Below are 24,670 nucleotides of genomic sequence, written 5' to 3' on the forward strand. Positions count from 1 at the left end.
TGCTATCTGCCCTTGGATGTTTGACGTGAATGGGTTCCAAGACTGAGCTAGATAAGTTTCTAAAGAAACTGCCAATTCATTCAAGCCGCATAACCTTCTACCATGACTGGCCCAGATTCCAAATTTCGCATATCATGATTCTGAATCATCCACTCGAATTTTGCTTAGTTAAGTGATATAGAAACCCTTCCTCTCTCATCAACAAATCGAACCCCTTCTAAATCAAATCCCTGATTTGTGGTTAATTCCTTCCGAATCCTCCTCAACTCTGTGATAATTTGTGAAATGTTGACTAACCCTTTCCTTGCTGATCCTTAATTGAATAGTGATGCAAAAACCATGAAGCTGGCCTTGAGCCACCAATAATCGCCCTGATGAAATGACTGAATGTCACCTCCAATCTGCAATTATTCAGATGATATTTCACACCCTCAAAATTGCGTACCTATTGAGAGTTATCGTTCTCAATGGCCAACTGTGACAATTGTGAAAAACCCTAGGTTCCACAATGCACTTGTGATTGAATCACAATCTGAAATCAAAAGAGAGATAAACAACTGCCTGATTCGAATGGAGCCCCGGGGTGCCTATTTATTCTTTTCTCTCCACCTTCTCCAGAGACTTCTAGAACATTTTTGATTTTATCCATTAAGTAACTTTATTAAATATTTTTATAATCCAAGTCACTTTATTAAATTAATTAAATATAAAGTTACCTTTTAATTTTTATTTATTTGATAACTTTATAAATAATTAACTTAATATCACTTATTTATTTAATTAAAATGATTAATTAGTCGTCCTCATAAAATATTCATTATTTTGGACAACCAAGTTAATCAAATTAATTAATCAGACTGCCACCGAAAATTGGGGACATGACAGTCCGCCCTTCCTGAAATTGCTTGTCCCCAAGCAATGGTTGAACCATGAACCAATCAGTCTGCCTGGATCCCAAATGTAAATCTGTGTATCATCCCAATCCTCACCATACTCCCATGGAGAAATCATCAATATCAACAACTGAGAAACTGTACTCAATACCAAACAACTTGACAACTCTGATGAAATTATCTGAAAACCAACTGTAGATGTCGGTAGAAGAAACCATTCTGCGGAACTCAAGCCAACTAGAACATCAACTCTATCAAAACTCAAGCCCCTGTCAAAATAACACCTGCACCCAATTGCACTGCAGATATGACAACAGCCATAGGTACCTGAATCACTGCCATCAAATCCAATCTCTGAAAAACTGCTCCGGGTGTGTCGATGCTGCAGGCTGAGTAACTTGCTACTACCAATTTTATTTTCAAAAGATGGTGCCAATCTATCCCATAATGGATGGTAAGAAACTGGAGCCAATCTACATCTGCGTGAAATAAAATCTTCTATCTCTGTGTCAAAAGAAAAATGATGAGCGTACCCTACCGTATAAAGCTGGTAAGAACCTCCAAATTCTGCTACTGGCTCTCCATCGCTGAACTGAGAATCAATAGATGACTCCAATTTCAGACTCCGAGTAGCTGTAAGCTGATTAGCATCCTGTGCACTTTTCTCAACAAACCTCTCCTCGAGATCCCTATGAGGTAGCATAGTAGAGAGGACCATTATAATCTTCTCAACCAATCTACAAATAACACTAGTATCTTGGATGAGAACACCTTCTGTCACTTTATGCGAGTCCAAATGAACACATGCACTATCCAGCAAATACTCCATGAACGGTTCAGTGCAGTAAAAATTATACGAGGAAGCATCAATATACTTCCCTGCACACCACAACTGATCCTCCTGTGAAGGTGGCATACCCAACTGTACCACACGGTCATCTATCGAAGAAGAATCAATCTGAAGTCTTGACTCTACTAGTATCCCAAACTCATTAGGACCAGCAACTACCAAATCCTGAATATATGTGTCAATCCCAACAATATGCTCCTCAGTAGCAACTGTAGGAGTGTACTCACCCCCAACAACCTCATTAGTCAAATGAACTGGGTCTGGGGCTGGTTTCGACTGCAATTGCTCCAACTCCACAGTCACCTCTTTTAACTGAAACTGCGACTTCTGTAGATCTCGCTGTGTATCCTCTAAAACCTCAGTAGTCGCTATGAGCTCCTGGGAAAGCTCACTCACCTCTTCTTCACGATCCAAGAGTGCCTCATAAGCTGTACTTCCCCACTCAACCAGATGATCGCGGTCGGCTACCAATCGTAAGTAATCCTGCTTCAAAATTCGTATAGCTTCACGCAAGGCATGAATCTCTACCAAAGAAAGGTAACCACCGCTGGTCTCATCTATCATAGAAGTACCCCAACCAGTAACAGCCAACAATTGTCGAGCAGTATCATAATGTTTACAAGCGATAGCAATGTCTTGCTCACTAACTTTCAACTGGCTAGTCACATGATGGCTCTGGCTAAACTGTCTCCTACAAGCCTCTTCTGGAGCTCTGTCTAGAGGAGTATCCTTAATATTATCATCCATATCTCGCGAATCATCTCCAAAACTCATATCCACATCCAGAGTGTCACAATCTGTAGTACTACTGTCTAACTCCCCTATACCCAAAGAATTTGTCAAGGAAGCTGAATCTTCAAAACTATCCACTTCATCCTCCTGGATATCATCAAGGCCAAAACGATCCTGGGACTCATCTGTACACACTGCCAAATATGAAAAATCTTCAACACCTTTCAGCAAGAATCGTCGTCTGAATATACAAACCAAACCCAACAACGGTGTATAAAGGCTAATATAAAGGCTAATACCAACATCGGTCAAGCTGCTGGCACAAGGAAAGACAACACCGGGTATTCTGCTAATCCAGTCCATTATAGTATTTAAACAATCACTGCTACCATTAAGTGTTCTCCAGTCAATTGAATCCCTAACGCTGCTGAAACATTCTTGAGTCCATATTTGTAAACAAGAAACAGCAGGTGACTCAAGCAAACTCCTTACCTGAATAATGTGACCAATACCAGCTAACTCCTCATATTTGTCTGACATTGTCCTTGTATCCTGGATGTGAATGCAAAATGAACTCGTATCATTATCAGCAACCACATATGATCCGTCAAATGTAGAAAGCTGAGTGTTAGGCGTGCAAGATGAAACTAAGCTTAGCTCCATGTCATGCTCATGCCCATGTCTCTTCCCGTCCTGTAATGCCAAGGGAATATTTACCCGAGAAACTTGAGTATCTTTAAGCTTGCAAGGAAACTTGTCAACTCCCTCCTTCCTTCTCAAGGCATCTGAATAAGTTCTGACCAGTCTAAGAAGATGGTCACGATCTGATAGAAGATGTAAATAATTCAACTTCATCGTTCCCATCCCTTCTCTAATCGTTTGTAAGTCAACATAGGAGGACTTTGCCTGAACTTCCTTACGTCTTCTCTATAACTGAATCATCTGAATGTGATCTTCTAACATGTCTCGCATCTTGTCATGATGAGATAATGAAGCTACAATACCATCTTCACTCACCTTCAGCTGGCTGGACAAATCATGTGAAGTACTACCATCCTCATGTGACAAAGCATCTAACTGTGCCTGGTACTCTCTCTCAGCAAAGTCATGAATGGTCAATGTCTGCTCATCCCTACCAGGTATCTCACCATCATGCACAACGACATCCTCATCTGAACCCTCTACACTGTAGTCACTGCCTGTTGGAACCAATCCACCCTAAGTACCTGAGACATCACCCTTTTGCAGCCTGTATACTACTATCTCAACTTGAGTACCAAGTTGACAGTTACTATCCATCAACGTAATATCCTTCAACACTTCTTCCTATGGCTGAACTGAAACCTCTGACTGATTGCACACTTGTTTCTCGAACTCCTCATTAAGGTTCCTGGTAACACCCCTCACTGTATCAATCAGTGCTTTGCGAGAAGATTGGCCAAATCGAAATCCAGTTGACTTATCCACTTTAGCTGGATCGGACAACCTGTCATTTATACGGTGGTGCTTGACCAGCAGTTCAGACAAGTTATGCCTTATTTTCCTGAGTTCATTCTGAATGTCTGAATAGCCCTCCTTTCCACAACTTCGACTCTGAATACTGTGTCTATCAAATGTCCAGGATTGTGTCCTTGAAGATTTTGTGTTGTACCTGTCCATCTTGGTTGAAGTAGAGTACTGATCACTCATGTAATTCGGTTCTCACCCCACAGGATGGCAAGAAAACCGCTCCGATACCACTGAAATAACCCTGCAGGTTATAACTTCTTTTGAAACAAAAATCTTCCTTCTCAAGGGTTTGACATTTCGTCAATCAATTAGCAAACAAGCTCTAATACTACTAAATGGTCCTGTCTTGAAGAACTACTAAAATTACACCGAAACTGAGCTACGACAATTTGTCAAACACTTTAATGCCAAATAAAACTTGCAAAGATTTACCATTGCAAATGTACTATGCTATAATCTTATTAATTAAGTGAACCTGGTAAAGAGGAAAATCAATATTGTGTCTTCAATTGCTAAGACTGGTCTTGCATTTCCCCTGTCTGATAATCGGATAATGCAGAATTGATTCAAAGCCGTCACAGAAATGTGGTGCCGTCTCTCAATCTGTCGTAGAGTTTCTCCAGCTGTTGAATGATTCATTACTTTTTCTGCCCGGTCACCATATTTGTTGATACCTGAAGTGTGATTGGAACCGATCACTACTCACTAAGGAGCCCGCGCTGTTGGACGTTGAACCCACCGGATGAAGGGAAAACCAAAAAAACGTCTCTCATCACTGTAACCCGTGTTATTATGGTTGGAACCAAAGTTAGATCCGTGACATGCTGTAGGTGATTATTATCGCGACCTGTGATGATGCACCCAGACTATATCTCGTGCCCTGCTTCAAACTTCCGCCAAGCGATGATGCCGGCACTGATCATGGACTCGTCATTGATACTACGGTTCAGATTGCTATGATAATCTTGCTGTTAACGGCACCTAAATTGGTGAATTTATTCCCGCCATCAGCTTGATATTGGAAGATGTCTGTAATACTGTCTGGTGAATGCGGCCCTGCCCTTCACTACTGGGCCCGCAAGACACGAATTCGAACCGAAATTGATTGCGATTTAATCAGTAATATTTCATGGACGCCCAGATGTTATAGTTACCGCTACCGAATCCAAGTATATGAAATCTCGCTACCGAATTCACGAATATTGGAGCGGAAGCCGAGCGCATTGTGTAATCAGTATGAAGAGTGCTTGACGGGAAATGTGCTATCTGCCCTTGGATGTTTGACGTGAATGGGTTCCAAGACTGAGCTAGATAAGTTTCTAAAGAAACTGCCAATTCATTCAAGCCGCATAACCTTCTACCATGACTGGCCCAGATTCCAGATTTCGCATATCATGATTCTGAATCATCCACTCGAATTTTGCTTAGTTAAGTGATATAGAAACCCTTCCTCTCTCATCAACAAATCGAACCCCTTCTAAATCAAATCCCTGATTTGTGGTTAATTCCTTCCGAATCCTCCTCAACTCCGTGATAATTTGTGAAATGTTGACTAACCCTTTCCTTGCTGATCCTTAATTGAATAGTGATGCAAAAACCATGAAGTTGGCCTTAAGCCACCAATAACCACCCTAATGAAATGACTGAATGTCACCTCCAATCTGCAATTATTCAGATGATATTTCACACCCTCAAAATTGCGTACCTATTGAGAGTTATCGTTCTCAATGGCCCACTGTGACAATTGTGAAAAACCCTAGGTTCCACAATGCACTTGTGATTGAATCACAATCTGAAATCAAAAGAGAGATAAACAACTGCCTGATTCGAATGGAGCCCCCGGGTGCCTATTTATTCTTTTCTCTCCACCGTCTCCAGAGACTTCTAGAACATTTTTTATTTTATCTCTTAAGTGAATTTATTAAATATTTTTATAATCCAAGTCACTTTATTAAATTAATTAAATATAAAGTTACCTTTTAATATTTATTTATTTGATAACTTTATAAATAATTAACTTAATATCACTTATTTATTTAATTAAAATGATTAATTAGTCGTCCTCATAAAATATTCATTATTTTGGACAACCAAGTTAATCAAATTAATTAATCAGACTGCCACCGAAAATTGGGGACATGATAATAACAGCTACAGACTATTTCACTAAATGGGTGGAAGCAGTCCCCCTAGTCTCAGCTACAGGAGTTCAAGTCTCCAAGTTCATCTTGTACCACATTGTTTGCCGCTTCGGCATCCCATCCACCATCTTCACCGACCACGGAGGTAACTTTGAAAATCTCAACATGGAAGAATTATGCACTTCCCTCCGCATCCATCACCGCATTTCTAGCCCATATTTCCCACAAGGTAACGGCCAGGTAGAGGCAACTAACAAAACCCTCTTCAAAATCCTAAAGAAAGTTGTCAATGATTCCGGCCGCGATTGGCACCTACAAATAAATCCAGCCCTATGGGCCTATCGAACCTCCTTCCGTACATCCACAGGAACAACTCCATACTCCCTAGTCTATGGTGTCAAAGCGGTATTATCCATAGAGGTTGAACTTCCCTCCTTGCACATATCTTTGCAAGGGCAAATATCAGATGAAGAATACAGAGTAGCTCGGCTCACCCCGCTAGATCTCTTAGACGAGAAGTGACAACAAGCCTATGATCATCTCACAGTCTATCAAACTCGTCTCAAAAGGAATTTCAACAAGAAGGTGCTTCCACAACACTTTCAGCCGGGCGACATGGTCCTCAAAGAAAACATGAAAGTCCAAGCAGATTGAGAAAAGAAAGGTAAGTTTGAACCTACATGGCTTGGTCCTTATGTTGTCACTGCCTCCTTTGGCTCCTGAGCCTATCAGCTATTTACACCAGAGGGAGAACTCTTGAATGATCCTACTAACATCATTCATCTCAAGAGGTTCTATGCTTGAAGATCCTTGGTATACCTAGCTTTTGAAAAATACAAAAAAAATAGTAAAGAGAAATCAACGTCCAATGGTGAAAACTTGGCAATTCAAGCACCTTGGATAGGTACCTTGGTGAAAACCTAGTAATTCAGGCGCCTTGTGTACTAAGACTAATCCATTATCTATCACTATCCTATCCCTCATCCATTCACCCACCATCCCATAAAACACCTGCTTGTTCTTTTGGTGTTCCAACCAAATATCCAAAATCTAATGAAGCTTGTAAGTACCTCCTGTACAGCTTGTAAATCTTGTACCTCAGCTTGTAAATCTTGTACCCCAGCTTGTAAATCTTGTATCCCCCTTGTAGCATAGCTTGTATATTCGAATCTTGTCCAAAGCTTGTACCATATTCCAGCTTGTAAATAATCTTGTATCCTAGCTTGTATCCTATCACATGCACACAAAGAACCCCATTTTCACTTACGCTTTTCATAAACCATCTGCCTATCAATTATTATAGACATCCCACCTTTCACAAACATTTCCATCTCACAAAACCAAAACAATGAACAACCTTGTACATTTGTAACATATCTTAGTCTATCAGCTTGTACATCCTCTTTAGCTTAGTACCATTGTATCTATCCATCTTTCGTGTCAGTTTCTCCTTGGTCAGCATCTTGCACACATCGCACAACCCTTGGTTAGCTATTCCAATGCATCCTTTAGCTAGATCTGTCACCCAAGTGTTATCCTCTTAGTTCAGCTTGCCAGATGCATCACTCATCCAGATCCATCAACTTAGGTGCTCTCCGATAGATCCTTGTAGGATATAGCTTTCCTCATGTCTGATCTTGGTCCGTTAGTACCTCGTCCTACCCATCTCGTTGGCAAACGGTTTTCTTTTGGATTTTCGCTTTCTTTTGATTTGGAATCTTCCCTTTTGGGTCTTGAAGTATCTTTTCCAAGCAATCTTTTTGTTCCCTCCTCAAGGTTGCCACGATCTTCCATATCATGGTATGCTGGGAATGGGGCAATCTGAGCGTAAGGTCTTGATCAGGTCTTTTGTTTGTTTTTTTTTTCTGCTTGTGGATTACCCAGTGTTGGTTCCACTCTGATTCTTCCGAGATTCATGTGTGATGTGGGGCAATCCTTGCATGTTTGTTTTGAGTCAGTTCGTTAGTCCTCTGGACAGTTGGTGAAAAGGCCTTGATGTTCTTGGTAACCTTGGCAATTAACCAACAATCCTATAGCAAATCTAGTGCTCAACTACATGGTGGTACTTCTCTTTGAAGTATCCCCCTGCTCAAAAAAGCTTTAATGGAATCCCTTCATCTCCATTATCCCCCATCCATATCCAGCATCTGTCTCTCCTACCCCAGCTTATGCATCAGTATCTCTTTGAATCAATCATCACTCTTAGCTTTAGGGATCCACAATCCTAGTCTTAGGGATCTACCAATCCACTCAATCCACCAAGCCTCATCTTTCGAGATCCACAATCCTAGTCCTAAGGATCTCCGAAACCCATCTTTCGCTAATCTGACTCTTTGAAATCCTGTTGCATCAGCTTTATAATCCCCTCATCCATCTCCCTATCCTAGATTCCTTTTTATAGCGCTCTGATTCTTCCTCCTCCACCTTCCCTAAAGTCTTAAGCTTGCTTCCTCTTGTACCTCTGATTCTCCCTTTATCATTCTCCCGTAGTGAGAGTTTGAGCTAATTCAGCCCCTTCTCTTAGCCAATCTGAGCCTCCTTGCTTGTCCCGAATTCTTGTATTTTTCAAGAAGCCGTCGAGCCTCGCTTTCTCTCCCCATCGCCTTCTTGAGGGGGCATCTCGCAATCCATTCTCCTCTTCTGCTCTAGGCTTGGGCATCTTATTTTCTTATCTTTGATGCCATGCCACTTGTGACATCACATCAAAGAGGGGCAAAATGTAGACACCTAAAATTCTTTAGAAAATAAAGTATTTTTATTTTCTGAAAAAGTCTCTGATGACATCATCATTTATTAATTATTTATTTATTTAATTTATTTATTTATTTTTATGCCATTAAATCCCTTTGTCTTAATTAAAAATATTTAATTAAAGAATCCCTCCCAAAAATGTTTAAATCTTATTTAAACATTATTTTCCTTATTTATTAATTATTTAATTAATAAATTGACTAAAAATCCCAAAATAAATATTTAATTTATTTTTTGCCCAAAACTTGGCCAATTTCCTTAAGACCACTAACCTCTTCCAAAATCTTCTAATCCTTCTTTAATTTCGATTAAAAGCTAATCCCATCATTTTCTACCCTTAATCCCAACTCAAAATATTTAACTAAGGTTAAATATTAATTCTCATATTTATTAAAAATGTTTTAATAAATATCTCCTCAAACCAAACCTATGAGATAAATAAACTTTATTTATCCTAACCCTAAGCCTATTCTCTAAATCCCCTTTTTAGCCCAATCCACCCCATCCACCCATACTAACCAAGCTTAGCCACTAATTCACCCACCCTCATTAAATGTCATCCACTTGCATATCTCTAACATCCCTAATCTAATCCTAAATCACCTCTAATCCCCCCCAACCTTGTCACATTCCCTAAGCAAGCTTAAGACTTTCCTAAGCCAAGCAAAGTCAACAATCTCAACTCCCTCCAAAATATCCCAACCACCCAACCATGAATGCTCTTACAAAGGCCATGAAGACTCTTACAAGCCCATTCATTGCTCTTACAAGCCATTTATGAAGGGTCTTTATGAAGATATTATCCCTTGAGCCTCCTTTGTTGACTCATCCTTGCCCTTTCCTCCATCCACTCACCCTGTAACATGTGTCACTCCCTGATTGGCTGTAAGGAAGCACAATCCATGTGCTCTCCTCTCATGCAATCTAAGCCCTCCATGAGCTTTTCCCCATCCTTGCATCTTAGCCCTCAAACCCTCAAGCCCTTAGCCTATAAATTGAATCCCCTCCCAAGCCATTTCATCACAACCTTTAAGCTAAAGTTATAATGCTAGTGTGAGAAACAAAGCCCTTAACCATACCCTTATAATGCCAAATTGAGAGCTCACAAAGCTACCAATTTGCCATTTTCCATCTCCATTGAAGCATAGTTTGAGAACCTTGAGCACACATCCTACATCCATATTCAAATTAGACTCATCTCCAAATCAAGAGAACAAACTCATTGAGAGAGCCCCTTAATGGCCCACATTCTCATTTGAGTGGCTTCTCTTTGTCTATCTTATATGTTACGTTGATTTAGTTAATGCTAATGCTTTTGTTTTCATTAAATTAGTGTTTCTAGCATACTAAAATAGCATATACAGTCATATCTTTTGATTGACAACTCCGATTAAGCCCTAAGATATACCAAATCGAAAGGAAAACCAAAATAAATGACTTGAGAAAAACCAAAGGACTAAAAACCAACAAACAAATATTCAAAAACAAAGAAAAGGACGTTGAAGGCCTCAAAAATCAAGTATAGGTTTGACAAGAAGAAAAACGAAAAAGACTTGACAAAAGCCTCTAGTAAAAGGATTCATTATATCAATTGGCGTCGTTTGATTGATCAATACAAACCAATTAAATAATGAAATAAGCTTAGAGAAATACGAAACTAGCTTGGAAAAGTTTTGTACTGTTACCTACATTTTGTGGAGACAAAATGCAAGACAACACCTGTGACATTTTTTTGAGCATTTGTTTCTTTGTATGGGGTTAGTTAATGCCCCAGGTTGCCAACATTAGTGAGGAAAAGGCCTACAATTTGGTTTGAAGGACTACAGAAGGACAGCAATCTAATCTTGGAAGCTTGCAATTCAGTCCTTAGAGCCTACGAATTTGCCTATAAGGGCATGTGTTCAACACAAGAGGGCTGCAATATTTATCTAGAAGTTTGTGTTTAACGTTTCAACTGTAACATCCCCCAAATAATGAAATTTAAATATCTAGAATATAAATCTATAAACACTTTGATATCCACAGAAACAATGTTTATGGCAAATAGATTGGTTAAGAGATTATTATAATTATAAGATTATTATTTATTGATAATGACTGACATTATTTGAAATATTATACACACACACACATTAATATATATATTTAAAAAATTAAATATATTTAAACATTATAATATATACTCATATTAAATATATATTGTAGTGGTCAAACATATGCATATGTCAGAGATAAGAGACTTGGTAGAGGTGGGATCTCTACCAAGTAGTGTTACCGGAGATCCCAAAGAGGCCTAAAGGGGAAGCTCTTTCTATGATGATTATCTAATCGAGAAGTAGTTCTCACCAGAGGGTTAGGTGATTGGAAAAAGGATCTCTCTTGAAGGATTAGGATTGGTAGCTTAGATAGTATTTAGATTAGTATTTGCTTAAATCCAACATTGATAATATGTTTTACATACAACTTATGGTATTGTACTGACAAATGGTTGCAGGTTACAGCATTCAAACTTATAGCAGAAAGTGGGGCATCACATCAACTACCATTGCAATAATAATAGAGACTTACATTTGCATTGAGAAGGATATTTAATCACATTTGTGGCATACTTGAGAGGCTTGAGAAAGACATTTCATGTAACAACTTACATTTGGAAGTCATTATCAAGTTCTTTAGATTTAATAGTTTGAATGTCCAATTGAATTTGCAAGGGATTTGTTATATGAATTGTTATAGTTTCCAGAGCTGGTGATTATAGTCAATTGGTTCAAACTTTGCAAGTATATTTTCAATGGATAAAGAATTGTATTTACAATAGAGGGTTTTGATATGAGAGCAATAAGAGTAAGATATTGTTAAAGAGTTATTTTTAATCATTGTATTTCAAATTATCTGTAAATGACAAAAATGAAATGAATACATCCTATACTACAAAACAAAGTTGTGCGCCAAGCATTTGACAAAATGTCAAACAACTAAATAATAGAGAAATTAGTGTTTGTAACCAAGTAGGGTTATTACAGTAACTACAAGTTGGATTACACCCGTTGGAATATCAAACTCCTACCATCCAGATTTATAATAGGACCATTCTTTGCACAATATTGACGAACACATACATAATACCAGTCTTCAAGGTGTTTTAATACTCTTGTCTTCAATACAAAGTCAGTCTTAAATATAAGTGAAATTAGATAGATAAGATTTACCAAAACAAATCTAATCAAATGATTTAACATGGTATCAGAGCTTTAATACGAGCCTAGTGAAGGGAGGGAAGGAAGCATCAGATTCAAAAGTTCGTGATTAGAAGATACAAAAAACTAATGCCTTTGTGAGTTTTATGCGTGCATCAAAAGTCTATGCACATGCACTTAAATACAAATATGGAATATCTCCATGCCCCAACCTTGTGACTTGCTTGCGTAACTCAACCTGTTGTCCACCATCTTGGTGAGTGGTCTCGTGCATCTTCCATTTGAAAAGGCTCGACTGCCGCACATTAAAGGTCACACACAATGGAACCCAGCTTCATTGGTGAATCGACTTGCAAACTCTGCGGTTGGTATGAGAACCTCATTTCCAAAACTAGTAGTCTTGCATTCAATAACCTCTAATTGAAGTGAGCAATAAATGGTGAGTTGCTGATTCTTTGAGTAGATCAGGTCTTCTCTAAGAAAAATGGGTTTGCAAAAATCCATGTGAGCTATGATCTCTTAACCATACTAGTATTAGTATTATTATAAGTTGGAATCGCTTGCGCCAGTGAGAAGACCGTGATCAGTAATTTAAGAAATGAGATCATGGGAAACATTATCCAAGAGTCTTATATTTTCAAACTATGCAACACAAAGTCTGGAATTAATACCTTCTCCACAGTAGCCATACATATACAGATGAGTTCCTATCAAGAGTTTTGGACAAGAAGTGATCGTCATCATCTTTGTTTAGCAAAAGTGTATGGACCATCAGACTTCAAACTGAAGTATCCCCAACGGATTATTGTTTCTTTTAGCACCAAAACTCAATACTTCAAGGGTTCGGTCATTTCGTCAAACAGTTAGCAATCAAGGTCCGGAACTACTGTAATAATCTTGTCTGAAAGAGCTACTTAATTATACCAACTGAACTACGACAATTTGTTAACACTCTTGATGCCAACTTTAGTTGCTAAATTAAACTTGCAAAGATTTACAATTTACAAATGTATTATGCTATAATCTTACTTATTAGGTGAACCTGACAAAGAGGAGAATCAATATTGAGTCTTTAATTACTTAAACTGGTCTCTTGCATTCTGTCAACTACTGATCACAGTCTTTGCTCAGTGCTTCCGCTCTTAGGGCTTGCTCACGGGAGACCTAACCATCATTGTTCATCATATCATATATACCCTATTTGGAAACTGATGCCGCCAATTTGCTACCACTCTTCTGCCCAATCGGTGTGCAATTTCTCCCGTGTTGGAGCCAATACTAGCCGATGTAGACGTTCGAGCAACCCGATCTACAATTTATACTCTGCCAGGTCTCTGATGTGCATTCATTCTTTTGTTAAGTGATTCTGATCTAAGCCCGCGTGGACGGTATAGCATTGCCCAATTGCGATCAAAGAATTTGTTGAGGGTCGGAAGGTCTGATCATAAATTCGCCATGGATACTGTGTAAGACTTGCCTGCTTGTTAATTTGTAATAATCATCCCACCTTGGTCAGGAGATTCTCGCACAGCTTTACTATTTGAGATATACTGCATCAAATTATTCAAAATACTATTCTTTACTTATGATTGCAATACACCGCCGAATAAAGACACATGATGTCAACAACGAACGTCTGCCGAGAATCGTGAGCGGTTGATTACTATCTTACAATACACCCGACCCCTGGTATCGCTAAGAAGCGCTTCACCATGAATGATAATTGTCTTTTGCCACGGAATTGATACGAATCACTGTTATTTGCAATCCGCAGGATATTGTGGGCCAGTTAATATGATCCGCCTAATACTAAACCCCGTGCCTTGAGTTGTGTGTAACTATGGGGTGTGGTTGAGATATGCTTCCCAATCCGCTAATGGTGATTACCGCTTTGAAAGTTCATGAGTCATCCCTCGATATTCTTCAAACTCGGTTGCTTCCTCAAACTCGATAATCGCCTAGCTAAGTGACATAGAAACCCTTTCTAGCAAATTGAACCCCTCCTGAAGCCCAATGGAATGACGGACACTCGCCTCCAATAAAACGCTACAAATCCTCAATTCTGCCCGTCCTGATGATCTGAATCGTATCCTTCAAAAAATAGTGATACAAGAACCACAAGAATTGGCTTTAAGCCACAGATAGTCGTCTTGATGAAATGACTGAATGTCACCTCCAATCAGCAATAATTCAGATGATATTTCACACCCTCAAAATTGCGCACCAATTGAGAGTTATCGTTCTCAATGGCCAGTTGTGACAATTGCAGAAACCCTAGGTTCCACAATGCACCTGTGATTGAATCACAATCTGATAACAAGTGAGAAATAAAACAACTGCTTGATTCGAATGGAGCCCCGGGGTGCCTATTTATTCTTTTCTCTCCATCTTCTCCAGAGACTTCTAGAACATTTTTGATCTTATCTCTTAAGTGACTTTATTAAATATTTTATAATCCAAGTCACTTTATTAAATTAATTAAATATAAAGTTATCTTTTAATATTTATTTATTTGATAACTTTATAAGTAATTAACTTAATATCATTTATTTATTTAATTAAAATGATTAATTAGTCATCCTTATAAAATATTCATTATTTTGGACAACCAAGTTAATCAAATTAATTAATCAGACTGCCACCGAAAATTGGGGACATGACACAAACAAAGGACTTCATTTATCAATTGAAATCTCATTTCTGAAAGTGAGTCCACATATATTTCAAGCACTGATTACAGGGATGGAAATCTTCAATGATATAAGAATGTGAAATTATGGATTAAGAGTCAGTTTCAGGATTCTTTACTATCCACACCAAGCCTCTTGCAAAATAAAGATGAAACGTTCAAGGTAAATTTGATATAATTGTAATTATTGAGAAAGAATCTCAACTTATTTATTTATTGTGCTAATGGAAATATTTATGTTATTTCATGACTAAATGGGCCTTGTGTACATCATGAGGAAGTACTGACTTCCAAATGATTATCACTTGTATTAGTAAAAGTTATTGGAAGGTGACGATCTTTCAATAACTTAATTTTCTATTATGATGGACATCTTAGTATGTCTAAGTAGGTCATGATAGATGATAACTTGCATGGTGGATTAGGTTCCTTAAACAGACCATGGCCTTCTATTGTGATGGACATCTTATGATGTCTAAGTAGATCATGATAGGTGATAACTTGCATGGTGGATTAAGTTCCTTAAACAGACCATGGCCTTCTATTGTAATGGACATCTTATGATGTCTATGTAGATCATGACAGATTATATCTTGTAAATCAACAACTAAGTAATAGATGTCATTACATTGACAGTCTATGAGGTGTTTGTATAGATATGTCATAGGTATGTGGGGAATATCATGTGACGTGATATTCAGGAGGCATTGACTTGTGATATCATAAACGATATCAAAATGGTGGATACCTTCTAATCAAAGATACCCTTAAAAGTTCTCCATTCCTAATATTTCCATTGGTGTAATGTCTATTCATGTGTTTATCCTTCTTAATTAAGAGGGAGTGTTAATGTTATAATTCAGTTGGATAAAATTCTCATTAAATATATATATATATATAAAAGTACGCAATGATTTAAATTTTATATATAATTGTATATTCATAAAATCATTTTCCATATAAATTATTGCAAAGTTATAATATATTATTTTGAAGCAACTGACGGGTTTCATTCTTATCGAGAGACTGCTTTAATCTCACTTTGGGGTGACTTGAGTCACGACCCAAAAAGGCATGACTAGCGTGGAAGTCGCGACACCAATGGATTGTGACTCCACACTGAGTCACACCTGTTGGAATATCAAAGCCCCACCGCCCTTATTTGTAACAGGACCATTCTCTGCACAGTATTGATGAGCATATACATGATACCAGTCTTCAAGGTGTTTTAATAGTCATGTCTTCAATACAAATTCGGTCTTAAATAAAACTGAAATCAGACGGATAAGATTTACCAAAACAAATATAATCAAATGATTTAACACCTTCTTTAGCCCTAGTAATATGCACCACATTTATTAGTTCAGAAATATAGCTTCTTTTAAAAGATGAAAATGAATGTATTTAAGTGTTTAAAAATAACCTGAGTTAATTTGTTTCTTCAAAAAACTTCAATATCTATTACAGTAGTAGATTTTCTTTATATTCTAAAAAGAGAGAGTTTCCAGTAATCAAATTAAATATTTTGAATGTAATGCACAAATATTATTTATCACATCACACCTAATAAAAATGAATTATCGCTACTCCTCTGGACCACAGACTAGGTAAGAAAAGCATTATTGAAATTCTTACAAAGTTTTCAGCTTGGATAATAAGCTTATGTCAGGAATAGTTCCGGTGATATTGTTGTTCCTCAGAACTCTGCAACATGCCTAGCTATAATAAGTCACTCAGAACAGTAAAAGTCAAGCAAATAATCATTGAAAAAAGCATGTATACCTCATAAGAGAGAGGTTACCAAGGATGTTCTTCTACTTACAGTGTCCTCAGGTTTCTTAAATTTGGTATGAAATCCAAATTCCCACCTTGTGTTATATCACTTATCCTCCTGTTAATATATGATAAATATGACTGAATGCTTAGTTACCAATCAACATATATATGTTATACAGATGCACAGATGAGATGGAAAGAGAATCTATAGGTGCAAATACAAAGGAGAGGTTACACAGAAAATGTGGCTTTATTGGAGACTGATACCATTTATCTTATGATGATGGATCACTTAGTGTGAACTGAAACATTGAAGCAAAGACTGAAAACACAATCTCTTCTTGAAGCTCTTCAACTTAATCAAAAAGATCCTGAAAACTTGATGTTTATTACCATTTATCTTGCTTTCAATTTTTGGGACACAGTAAAACACTTACAAGTCTTACAGAAAGAAGATATGAGAGTATTACAATACTTACAAATCTTCTAGATGAGTTAACCGTGATATTTCTGAAGGAATTGGTCCCTGCAAAGAAGTTCCTTGAAGTATCCTGTAACAGAAACATTTCACATACCCATTTATCACCTAACATGGTAGATTGTACAGAAATGAGAAAAATAACATTTTTATGTCTATATTATTTGATGTGATATCATCACCCTCAGATAAAGAATAGAAAATACATTCAAAACAGCTTAAAATTCATAGATAAAGTTATCCCACAATGTTGTAAGGTTGACCATTTTCCCAATATTACTTGGTATAGTGCCATTCAAATCATTGCTAGATGCCCAACTGTAACCAACGTGAAAAATATGCTTCTTTAGACAGTGGAGAACCTTTGTTTTTAATAATATTTTAACTTGGACATTTTTTACAGTTGTTGATAGCTACTCACAATTCTCTCAGATTCTGTAAATTGGTAAAAGTTCCAGGTATCGGTCCAATAAATCGGTTAGAAGATATATGCCTGTAAATGTAAGGACAGCAATAATGGTGTTAGCTAAAACTATTTCACTTCATTAGTCTAGAGCCACTGATTCCTGATAGAGAAACATATATAAGTCATCAATGTCAATGCTGCATTAAACAACAGGCATACATTATTAATAGTGTTAATGAATACATGGAAAATGTTGATAGACACATACATTATCTGAACCATTCTCAAGTCTCCGATCTCTAGGGGAAGATTACCAGAAAGATTGTTGGAATGAAGAACCCTAGAAAACAACAGGAAAATTGATCAATCAAAAGTTCTTTCATACTATAATTGGAGATGAAAACAGCATATACTGATCTGCGCATCAGATGCACATTGTCAAATGCAACAAAGTGAGTGTGCATATACATGCATGTCAATTTGAAAGAGAGAAAGAGAGAGATGGTTACAGTTTCTCCAAATTTGCAAGATGTCCAAGCTCCTTTGGTATAGAACCAGACAAAACATTTCTTGAAAGATCCCTGTAGTACAAAATTTCAATTACAAATTTTACAAGCAGACATCACCAGTCTAATGAAATTTTCTCCCGAGGTGGTCATAGCTAAATTTTTTCCCAGATAGTTTAACATTCAAAAGCCTTTCATTGTGCAATATAATCCTATATATGTGAAGAGAAATCAGAATGAATTTAAGATCAAGAGTATAGCAAATAAACTGTGGCAAAGGGTACTTACAGAAATTTTAAGGACTTCAAGGAGCCCAATTGTGAAGGAATTGGACCGGTTAGATAGTTGTTTGCAAGAACACTGTCAGAAACACCATTCTCAGTACTTACATAGGAATAATCTAAAGTGCTAACCCTAAGACTTAAGTGGAATAATCTAAGCTATAAGAGATGAAGTAGGAAAATTCACATACAGTTTCAGAGAATTTTTAAAGATGTTGTGCATGTAAAACTCTCACAGCTCAATTTATTTGGATATCATTTTGGGGGATTAATTGCTCAGATTATTTGATACCAATGTCTTCCCTTCAACAACCCATCTCTCATAAGTTTAATCGGTTCACTTGTCAATCATTGCATATGTGGATGCTAAGAGTGTTGAAGAGGTAAAGATCAAATAAATGTTAAGGTAAGGTAGTATCCTTAGGCCATCACTATGACCAAGTGGGACATGAATTCGGTGTATGATTTAAATATGCCAATTGCATTATGGAGTACGTATTTCTTTACCATCAAACAAACTTGAAACGTTCTATTATGCTGTTCCTCGGAGTGGTGAAGAGGTAGGTTCAAATAAATGTAGTATAACACAGGGACTTGCACCCCCTTGGCAAACCTTGAAGTACCCATCCCCAAGACATTCTTGCACCAAGTACTTGAGTACCCAAGTACCTCCACCTCCACCATTCTGCAACCATGCTGCCGCTGTGATGGGTACTTGAACTTATATTTGAATTTATATTTTTCAATATTACTATTGGGTATGTAATATGTAACTATGTTGAATGTTCAATGGTTCTAGTTCATGTTGTGATTTTGCTATATTCAAGTATTTTAATTTGGCATGCTCCGTGAAAACGTCATTTCATAATGCTATACAACGCCCCTCCCTGCCCCGTCCTCCCCTTGCCGCTGTCCCCCACCGTCCCACAAATGAAGCCCATTTTCCCCCATCTCAGAAACTCATCTCGGCGTCCCTTCGCCCCAACTTACCCCTGTAATAGTGTTACACTGAATAACACTGAATAAATGTGAAGGTAAGCTAGCATCCTTGGGCCATCTTTGTCACCTAGTGAGACATTAATTTGGTGGATTGGACCCTCGTTATGCAAGCACTCCACAAGGGAATTGTTTATACATTTAACTATAGATTATCTTGACGTGCACAACCCTAGTAGCCCTTCCGCTTCAACATAATTGGCATTATGGAGTACGCATGCTTTCGCCATCAAACAAACTCGAGCTGTTCCAATAAAATGAACCTTCAAGTAGCTTTAATCATTTCTTTAAAATCTCACTGCTCCCATGAGAGATGGCTCAAACCAAAATAACTCCCATATCAAATACTCTAGGCAGTTAATCCGCAGAACTTATTTGTCATAACTGTTTCGACAACCGTAGAGTAAAAGAACTTCGGACAGTTGAGAAATGGGGTCGAATGAACTCTGAAGTTGAGTTTACAGGTTCAAACGTGGAGAAATTGGGGTTGTATGCCTCATTAAACAAGTAAGATAATTGAAAGCGGTCCCTTTGTTGAATGCTTGGATAAGGGTATGTCTTTTACAAGCTTGGGCTGTGGCTACAACCTAAAAGATACCCTTACCTATGTAACTTTCTATCATATTAATATATCAGATGTATAATTAGTCTTACTCACAGGCTCTGAAGATGTGACAGATTTTCTAGTTGTGGGGGAAGCGTTCCGGTGAGATTGAGGTTAAGAAGTGTTCTGCAACCAAAGAATCAAACCCTCAGAATACATTTCGTTACTTCAAAACATAATTGTATTCCCCTCACATAAAAACAACGAACATACATGTTGATAACATGACAAACGGTCTGAGTTTGGTATGCACAGTTACAACCCAACTCCTTTCTAATGGGTTCTGCACAGGGATCCACGGTGAAGTTCCAATCTCCTTTACCCAGTGCCTTTCCAATTGTGACGAGTGCCTCAACTGTTAGCAGCACCCACCACAAAAATTAACAAAATCGCAAGTCTGAATACAGAATTTGACTCCAGATAAGAGCAATAAATTGAAAGTAGTCTATAAAATTGTTATGTACTTTCATCCTTAGGTGTCGTTGCAGTTTCAGCTTGTTCGAAAAGACAATCCAGAAACGCGGTGCAAAAGATAAGTAAGATGGTGGACTTGAAATGGGAAGCCATAAGCAGAGCTTGCACAGACAACCACAAGAGGACATCGATTGTTGTGCCCTGTAAACACTAAAGTTGTGTAATTTAAAATCGTGTGGCATTTTCAGGGCAGAGGATGTGAGCCCACCGACGTCCACAGAGACGTAGTCAATTCAGCTCACTCATCAATGATGTGAAGGACACCAGGAATTGTGAACAGAAGGAATGTAACGTGGAATCGTCAAAGACTACATTACACTTGAAGGATTTGTAACGTGAATTTTTGTTAGTTGCCTATTATGGCACTTTCTCTGATTGCTGACGGAGTTTAAATTTTTGAGTGCCGCTGCCCTGGTTTGGCGATTTGTCACCGATAACGTTGGCTCATTGAAGGCGATAGACGACATGGGGGACCTGAAGGTTTGATTGCGTTCCCTATTTCTCTTTTCACTTTCAATTTAGATAGCCTAATGCATATTGAGCGTGTAATCAAATATAGTCCATATTTATGGTTTCAAAATTTATGTTTATTAAAATCTATATTTTTTTATATTAGAAATAAAGAGATCAAAAAAATACAGGGGATCGCAGAGCATCAAAGTTCATAGGCCAAGCTTCACACCTTCAAAAATGAAGTATATACAACGAAACAACCGAACAAAATCATAAACCATGACACCAAGTAAAGCACAACAACCTAGGTGTCCACCCAAGCCACCCAGCCCAAAGGGCCATCCATCCACACCACGCTTTTTGGATCTTGAATTTGATTCCGCATGTAAATCATCTCACTAGAAGCATTGTGAGGTCTTCTTTTAATCTCTTTGCTGAACCTATTGAAGATTTGAATGAAAGCATGTATATTATCCAAGGGCAGCCTCCAGAAATATCCATTATTAACCTCATTCGCAAAAAAGGTAGCATGACCGTCCTTGAGCAGCCTTTTGAATTTAGCCTTGTCGATTTTCACGGTCATTTGAATCTGCGAAAAAATTTTAAAGTATGTGAGACTTCGAAAAACCTCAGTAAGCATTCTGGGGATATTTTGAAACCTTTCTTCATTTATGCACTTCCAAATTTGCCATAAAATGTTAGCTGAGGTAATATCCCAAAACATATTTGTATATGAGAAATATGTTAGCAAGTAATACTAATCTATTCAAAAACAAAAGCATTAACTAGCATATAAACCATAACATAAATGAGAGACTAAAGAGGAAAACCCCAATTGGAAATGTGAGCCAAATGAATGGACTCTCCCAATGGGATTTAGCTCCTTGCTTGCTAGATGGGTCTAAAGATTGGGATGTATGCTCAAGGTTCCCAAAAACTAGCTTCAATGGAGATGAAAATGGCAAATTGGTAGCTTTGTGAGCTCTCAATTTGGCATCATAAGGGTATGGTTGATGGCTTTTGGCTCTCAAAAGGGCATTATAACTTTAGCTCCAAGATTGTGATGAAATGGCTTGGGAGGGGATTCAATTTATAGGCTAAGGGCTTGAGGGATGGAGGGCTAAGATGGAAGGAAAGATGAAAGCTTAAGGAGGGCTAGGATGCACTCAAAAAGGGAGCACATGGATTGTGTTTGTTTAGCACCAATCAGAGAGTGACACATGTCACAAGGTGAATGGATGGAGGAAAGGGGAAGGATGAGTCAACAAAGGAGGCTCAAAGGATAATATCCTCATAAAGACCCTTCATTATAGCTTGTAAGAGCTTGTAAGAGTCTTTATGGCTTTTGTAAGAGCATTCATTGTTGGGTGGTTGGGATATTTTGGAGGGAGTTGAGATTGTTGACTTTCTTTGGCTTAAGAAAGTCTTAAGCTTGTTTAGGGAATGTGACAACATTAAGGGGTGGATTAGGCTTGGGTTTAGGATTAGATTAGGGATGTTAGAGATTTGCAAGTGGATGGCATTCATGAGGGTGGGTGAGTTAGTGACTAAGCTTGGTTAGTATGGGTGGATGGGGTGGATTAGGCTAAAAAGAGGGTTTAGGAATAGGTTAAGGGTTATTAGATTTGAGGGTTTTATTTATCAAATAGGTTTATTTAATAAATGGAGATTTTGGATTTAGATAGAAGAATAGGATTTAATTGATAAATAATAGGTTATTTGATTTATCAATTAGGACTATAGATGATTAATTAAATTAATCAGCTAGGGGATGGCAAAGGATTAATTAAATAGGAATTTCATTAATGATGCCTTTAGAGATAACTAAATAGGATTACCAAAGCAATGTAATCAAATTTAGGTGTCTACATTTTGCCCCTCTTTGACATAGTGTTGAGACAACACTATTTCAAAGAAGTTTAAATGAAGACGACACGAGGAAGATGTTTTTAGCAACAAGGTTGCCCTAGTCTCGGATAAGAAGAGGAAAGACTAGACTTAGATGATATTAGAGATAAAGCCAATAATAACTTCAAAAATACTGAAATTAGAAGGGATAGAAATACCAAACATTAACCAAACCTCTTTGGCAAAAGTGCACTCAAAGAAAATATGCTTTCCCGTTTCTGGGGTTTTACAAATGTTGAAATAGTTAATATCAGAGAAAGAGTTCCTAATAGGTAGCTTATTGAGAATAAGTAACCATTTAAAACATTTAATTTTAGGATCAATAGAACTTTTCCAAAGATAATCAAAAAACTTCATCCAAGAAGAAATATCCAAATCGGTATTCCAAATATTGTTAATATGATTGATGATGTCAACATTATAATTTAAAACAGAATAAATATTCTTTGCTTTAAGTTTGGAGATGATGATACCATCAGGCCATTTTATCTTCAAATAACTATTAGAGTCCACATGACAAAGGGTAGGGATATCTTTACTAGCTTTAACAATCATACTATAAATCTTTTTATGAGAGTCAGGAAGTTTAAATTTATTCTTTAAAACATCCCAAGGGATAAGTCTGTCCATTTCAAAGATATCAATGAATTACTTGATTCCAAGGTTAGTCCAATACTTAGCCGAGCACCCTTGGGTAAGAGCAAGGGGTTTATTACCAAGCTTAAGGTTCCACCAAATGGATCTTTCACCATGGAGGGTTTTATTATCATAGAAGTCTTTGTTAGTGATGAATTGCCTAACAAGGTTCCAAGCTTTCCAGGTGGATTTAAAAACCACCGAGCCTTGAACTATAATGGGAAATTCACCACAAATGAGATCAGTGAAAGGAAGATTTTTCTAGAATTTAGCATTTTTAGGATATCCCCTCTCAATATTATTACGAATCAAAACTTTCCAAGGATCATCTCCCTCTAAGGCATGAAAGATCCATTTGGAGGCTAAAGCAAGACCACAAAGTCGTAGATCTTTCAACCCCAAGCCCCCAAGGAGCTTATCAACACGACACCAATTCCAATTGACAGAATGCAACTTTTTATTGCCCTTCCCATCAGACCAGAGATAATTTCTAATAGCTTTCTGGATTTCCAAAACTTGGTAGTCATTAAACATCTAAGCAGAGGCATAATATATATATTAAAAGAAGAAAAAATCTTTTGGGAAACTTGGATTCTTTCAGCAAGAGATAGAGACCTATTGTGCCACTTGTTCAGCTTATTATGGATCTTATCCTTGACCCAACCCTACATCTCTTTTAAAGAGGGATCAATAGAGAAGGGGATACCCAAATATTTGACAATTTTAGAGTGACCACCCCATTGGAAATCAAATTTACTAAACCAATTAGGAGGTTGATCATCCCAACCAAGACAAATAGATTTGGCATGAGATAATCTAGCTCCAAAAATTTTACAGAAGAAGTTAAGTTTATTGATCATGGCAACAAAATTCTCTTCAGAGGCTTCATGTAACAAGGAAGTATCATCAACAAACTGACAGTTTATAATCTCCTTATTATTAGGAAGGATGATACCAATAAAAAAGGGCTTCAGAGGCAATAACAAAAAGAGCGGGAGCAAGAGGGCACCCTTGTCTAATAGATCTTCCCAAAGGGAAAGGGGTAGACAGGGATCCGTTAACATCAACTTGAGCATAGGCATCCTTGAGAAGAGTTTTAACAATACCACAAAAGTAAGACGGGAAACCAAAAGCCTTGAGCATCATGTTAATAAAATTCTACTCAATTCTGTCATAAGCCTTTTCAAAATCCAACAAAAACATAGAAACATTTTGCTTAGTATGTTTAGCCCAATTAAGAGCTTCCCAGCTAGTAATAAGGTTTTCTAATATATATCTACCCTTCGCAAAAGCAGTTTGGGTAGGGAAAACAAATTTGGGGAGAATGGCTTCAAGCCTAGTTGACATAATCTTAGCCAAAATTTTATAAGAAACATTTAAAAGAGTTATA

General features: G+C 37.5%; 1 protein-coding gene across 2 annotated transcripts in view; it reads right to left on the reverse strand.

Moving 5' to 3' along the window:
* Positions 1–20,604, reverse strand: part of LOC149545092 (putative LRR receptor-like serine/threonine-protein kinase At1g53440) — a 180,407-nt gene extending 159,803 nt beyond the window's left edge. For both annotated transcript variants that reach the window (XM_089795588.1, XM_089795587.1), the window contains exons 1-10: positions 20,274–20,604; positions 20,023–20,164; positions 19,864–19,935; positions 18,217–18,288; positions 17,932–18,003; positions 17,691–17,762; positions 17,438–17,509; positions 17,018–17,089; positions 16,585–16,653; positions 16,398–16,466 (exon numbers count right to left, since the gene is read on the reverse strand). In XM_089795588.1, coding sequence (XP_089651714.1) covers positions 16,398–16,466; positions 16,585–16,653; positions 17,018–17,089; positions 17,438–17,509; positions 17,691–17,762; positions 17,932–18,003; positions 18,217–18,288; positions 19,864–19,935; positions 20,023–20,164; positions 20,274–20,376 — 815 coding nt within the window. In that variant the 5' untranslated portion in view covers positions 20,377–20,604. The remainder of the gene's footprint in view (positions 1–16,397; positions 16,467–16,584; positions 16,654–17,017; positions 17,090–17,437; positions 17,510–17,690; positions 17,763–17,931; positions 18,004–18,216; positions 18,289–19,863; positions 19,936–20,022; positions 20,165–20,273) is intronic.
* Positions 20,605–24,670: the final 4,066 nt, after the last annotated feature.

The sequence above is a fragment of the Cupressus sempervirens genome, chromosome 8 (genome assembly GCF_028749045.1).
Source record: "Cupressus sempervirens isolate cs-2001-9-10 chromosome 8, ASM2874904v1, whole genome shotgun sequence".
Taxonomy (NCBI): Eukaryota; Viridiplantae; Streptophyta; class Pinopsida; order Cupressales; family Cupressaceae; genus Cupressus; species Cupressus sempervirens.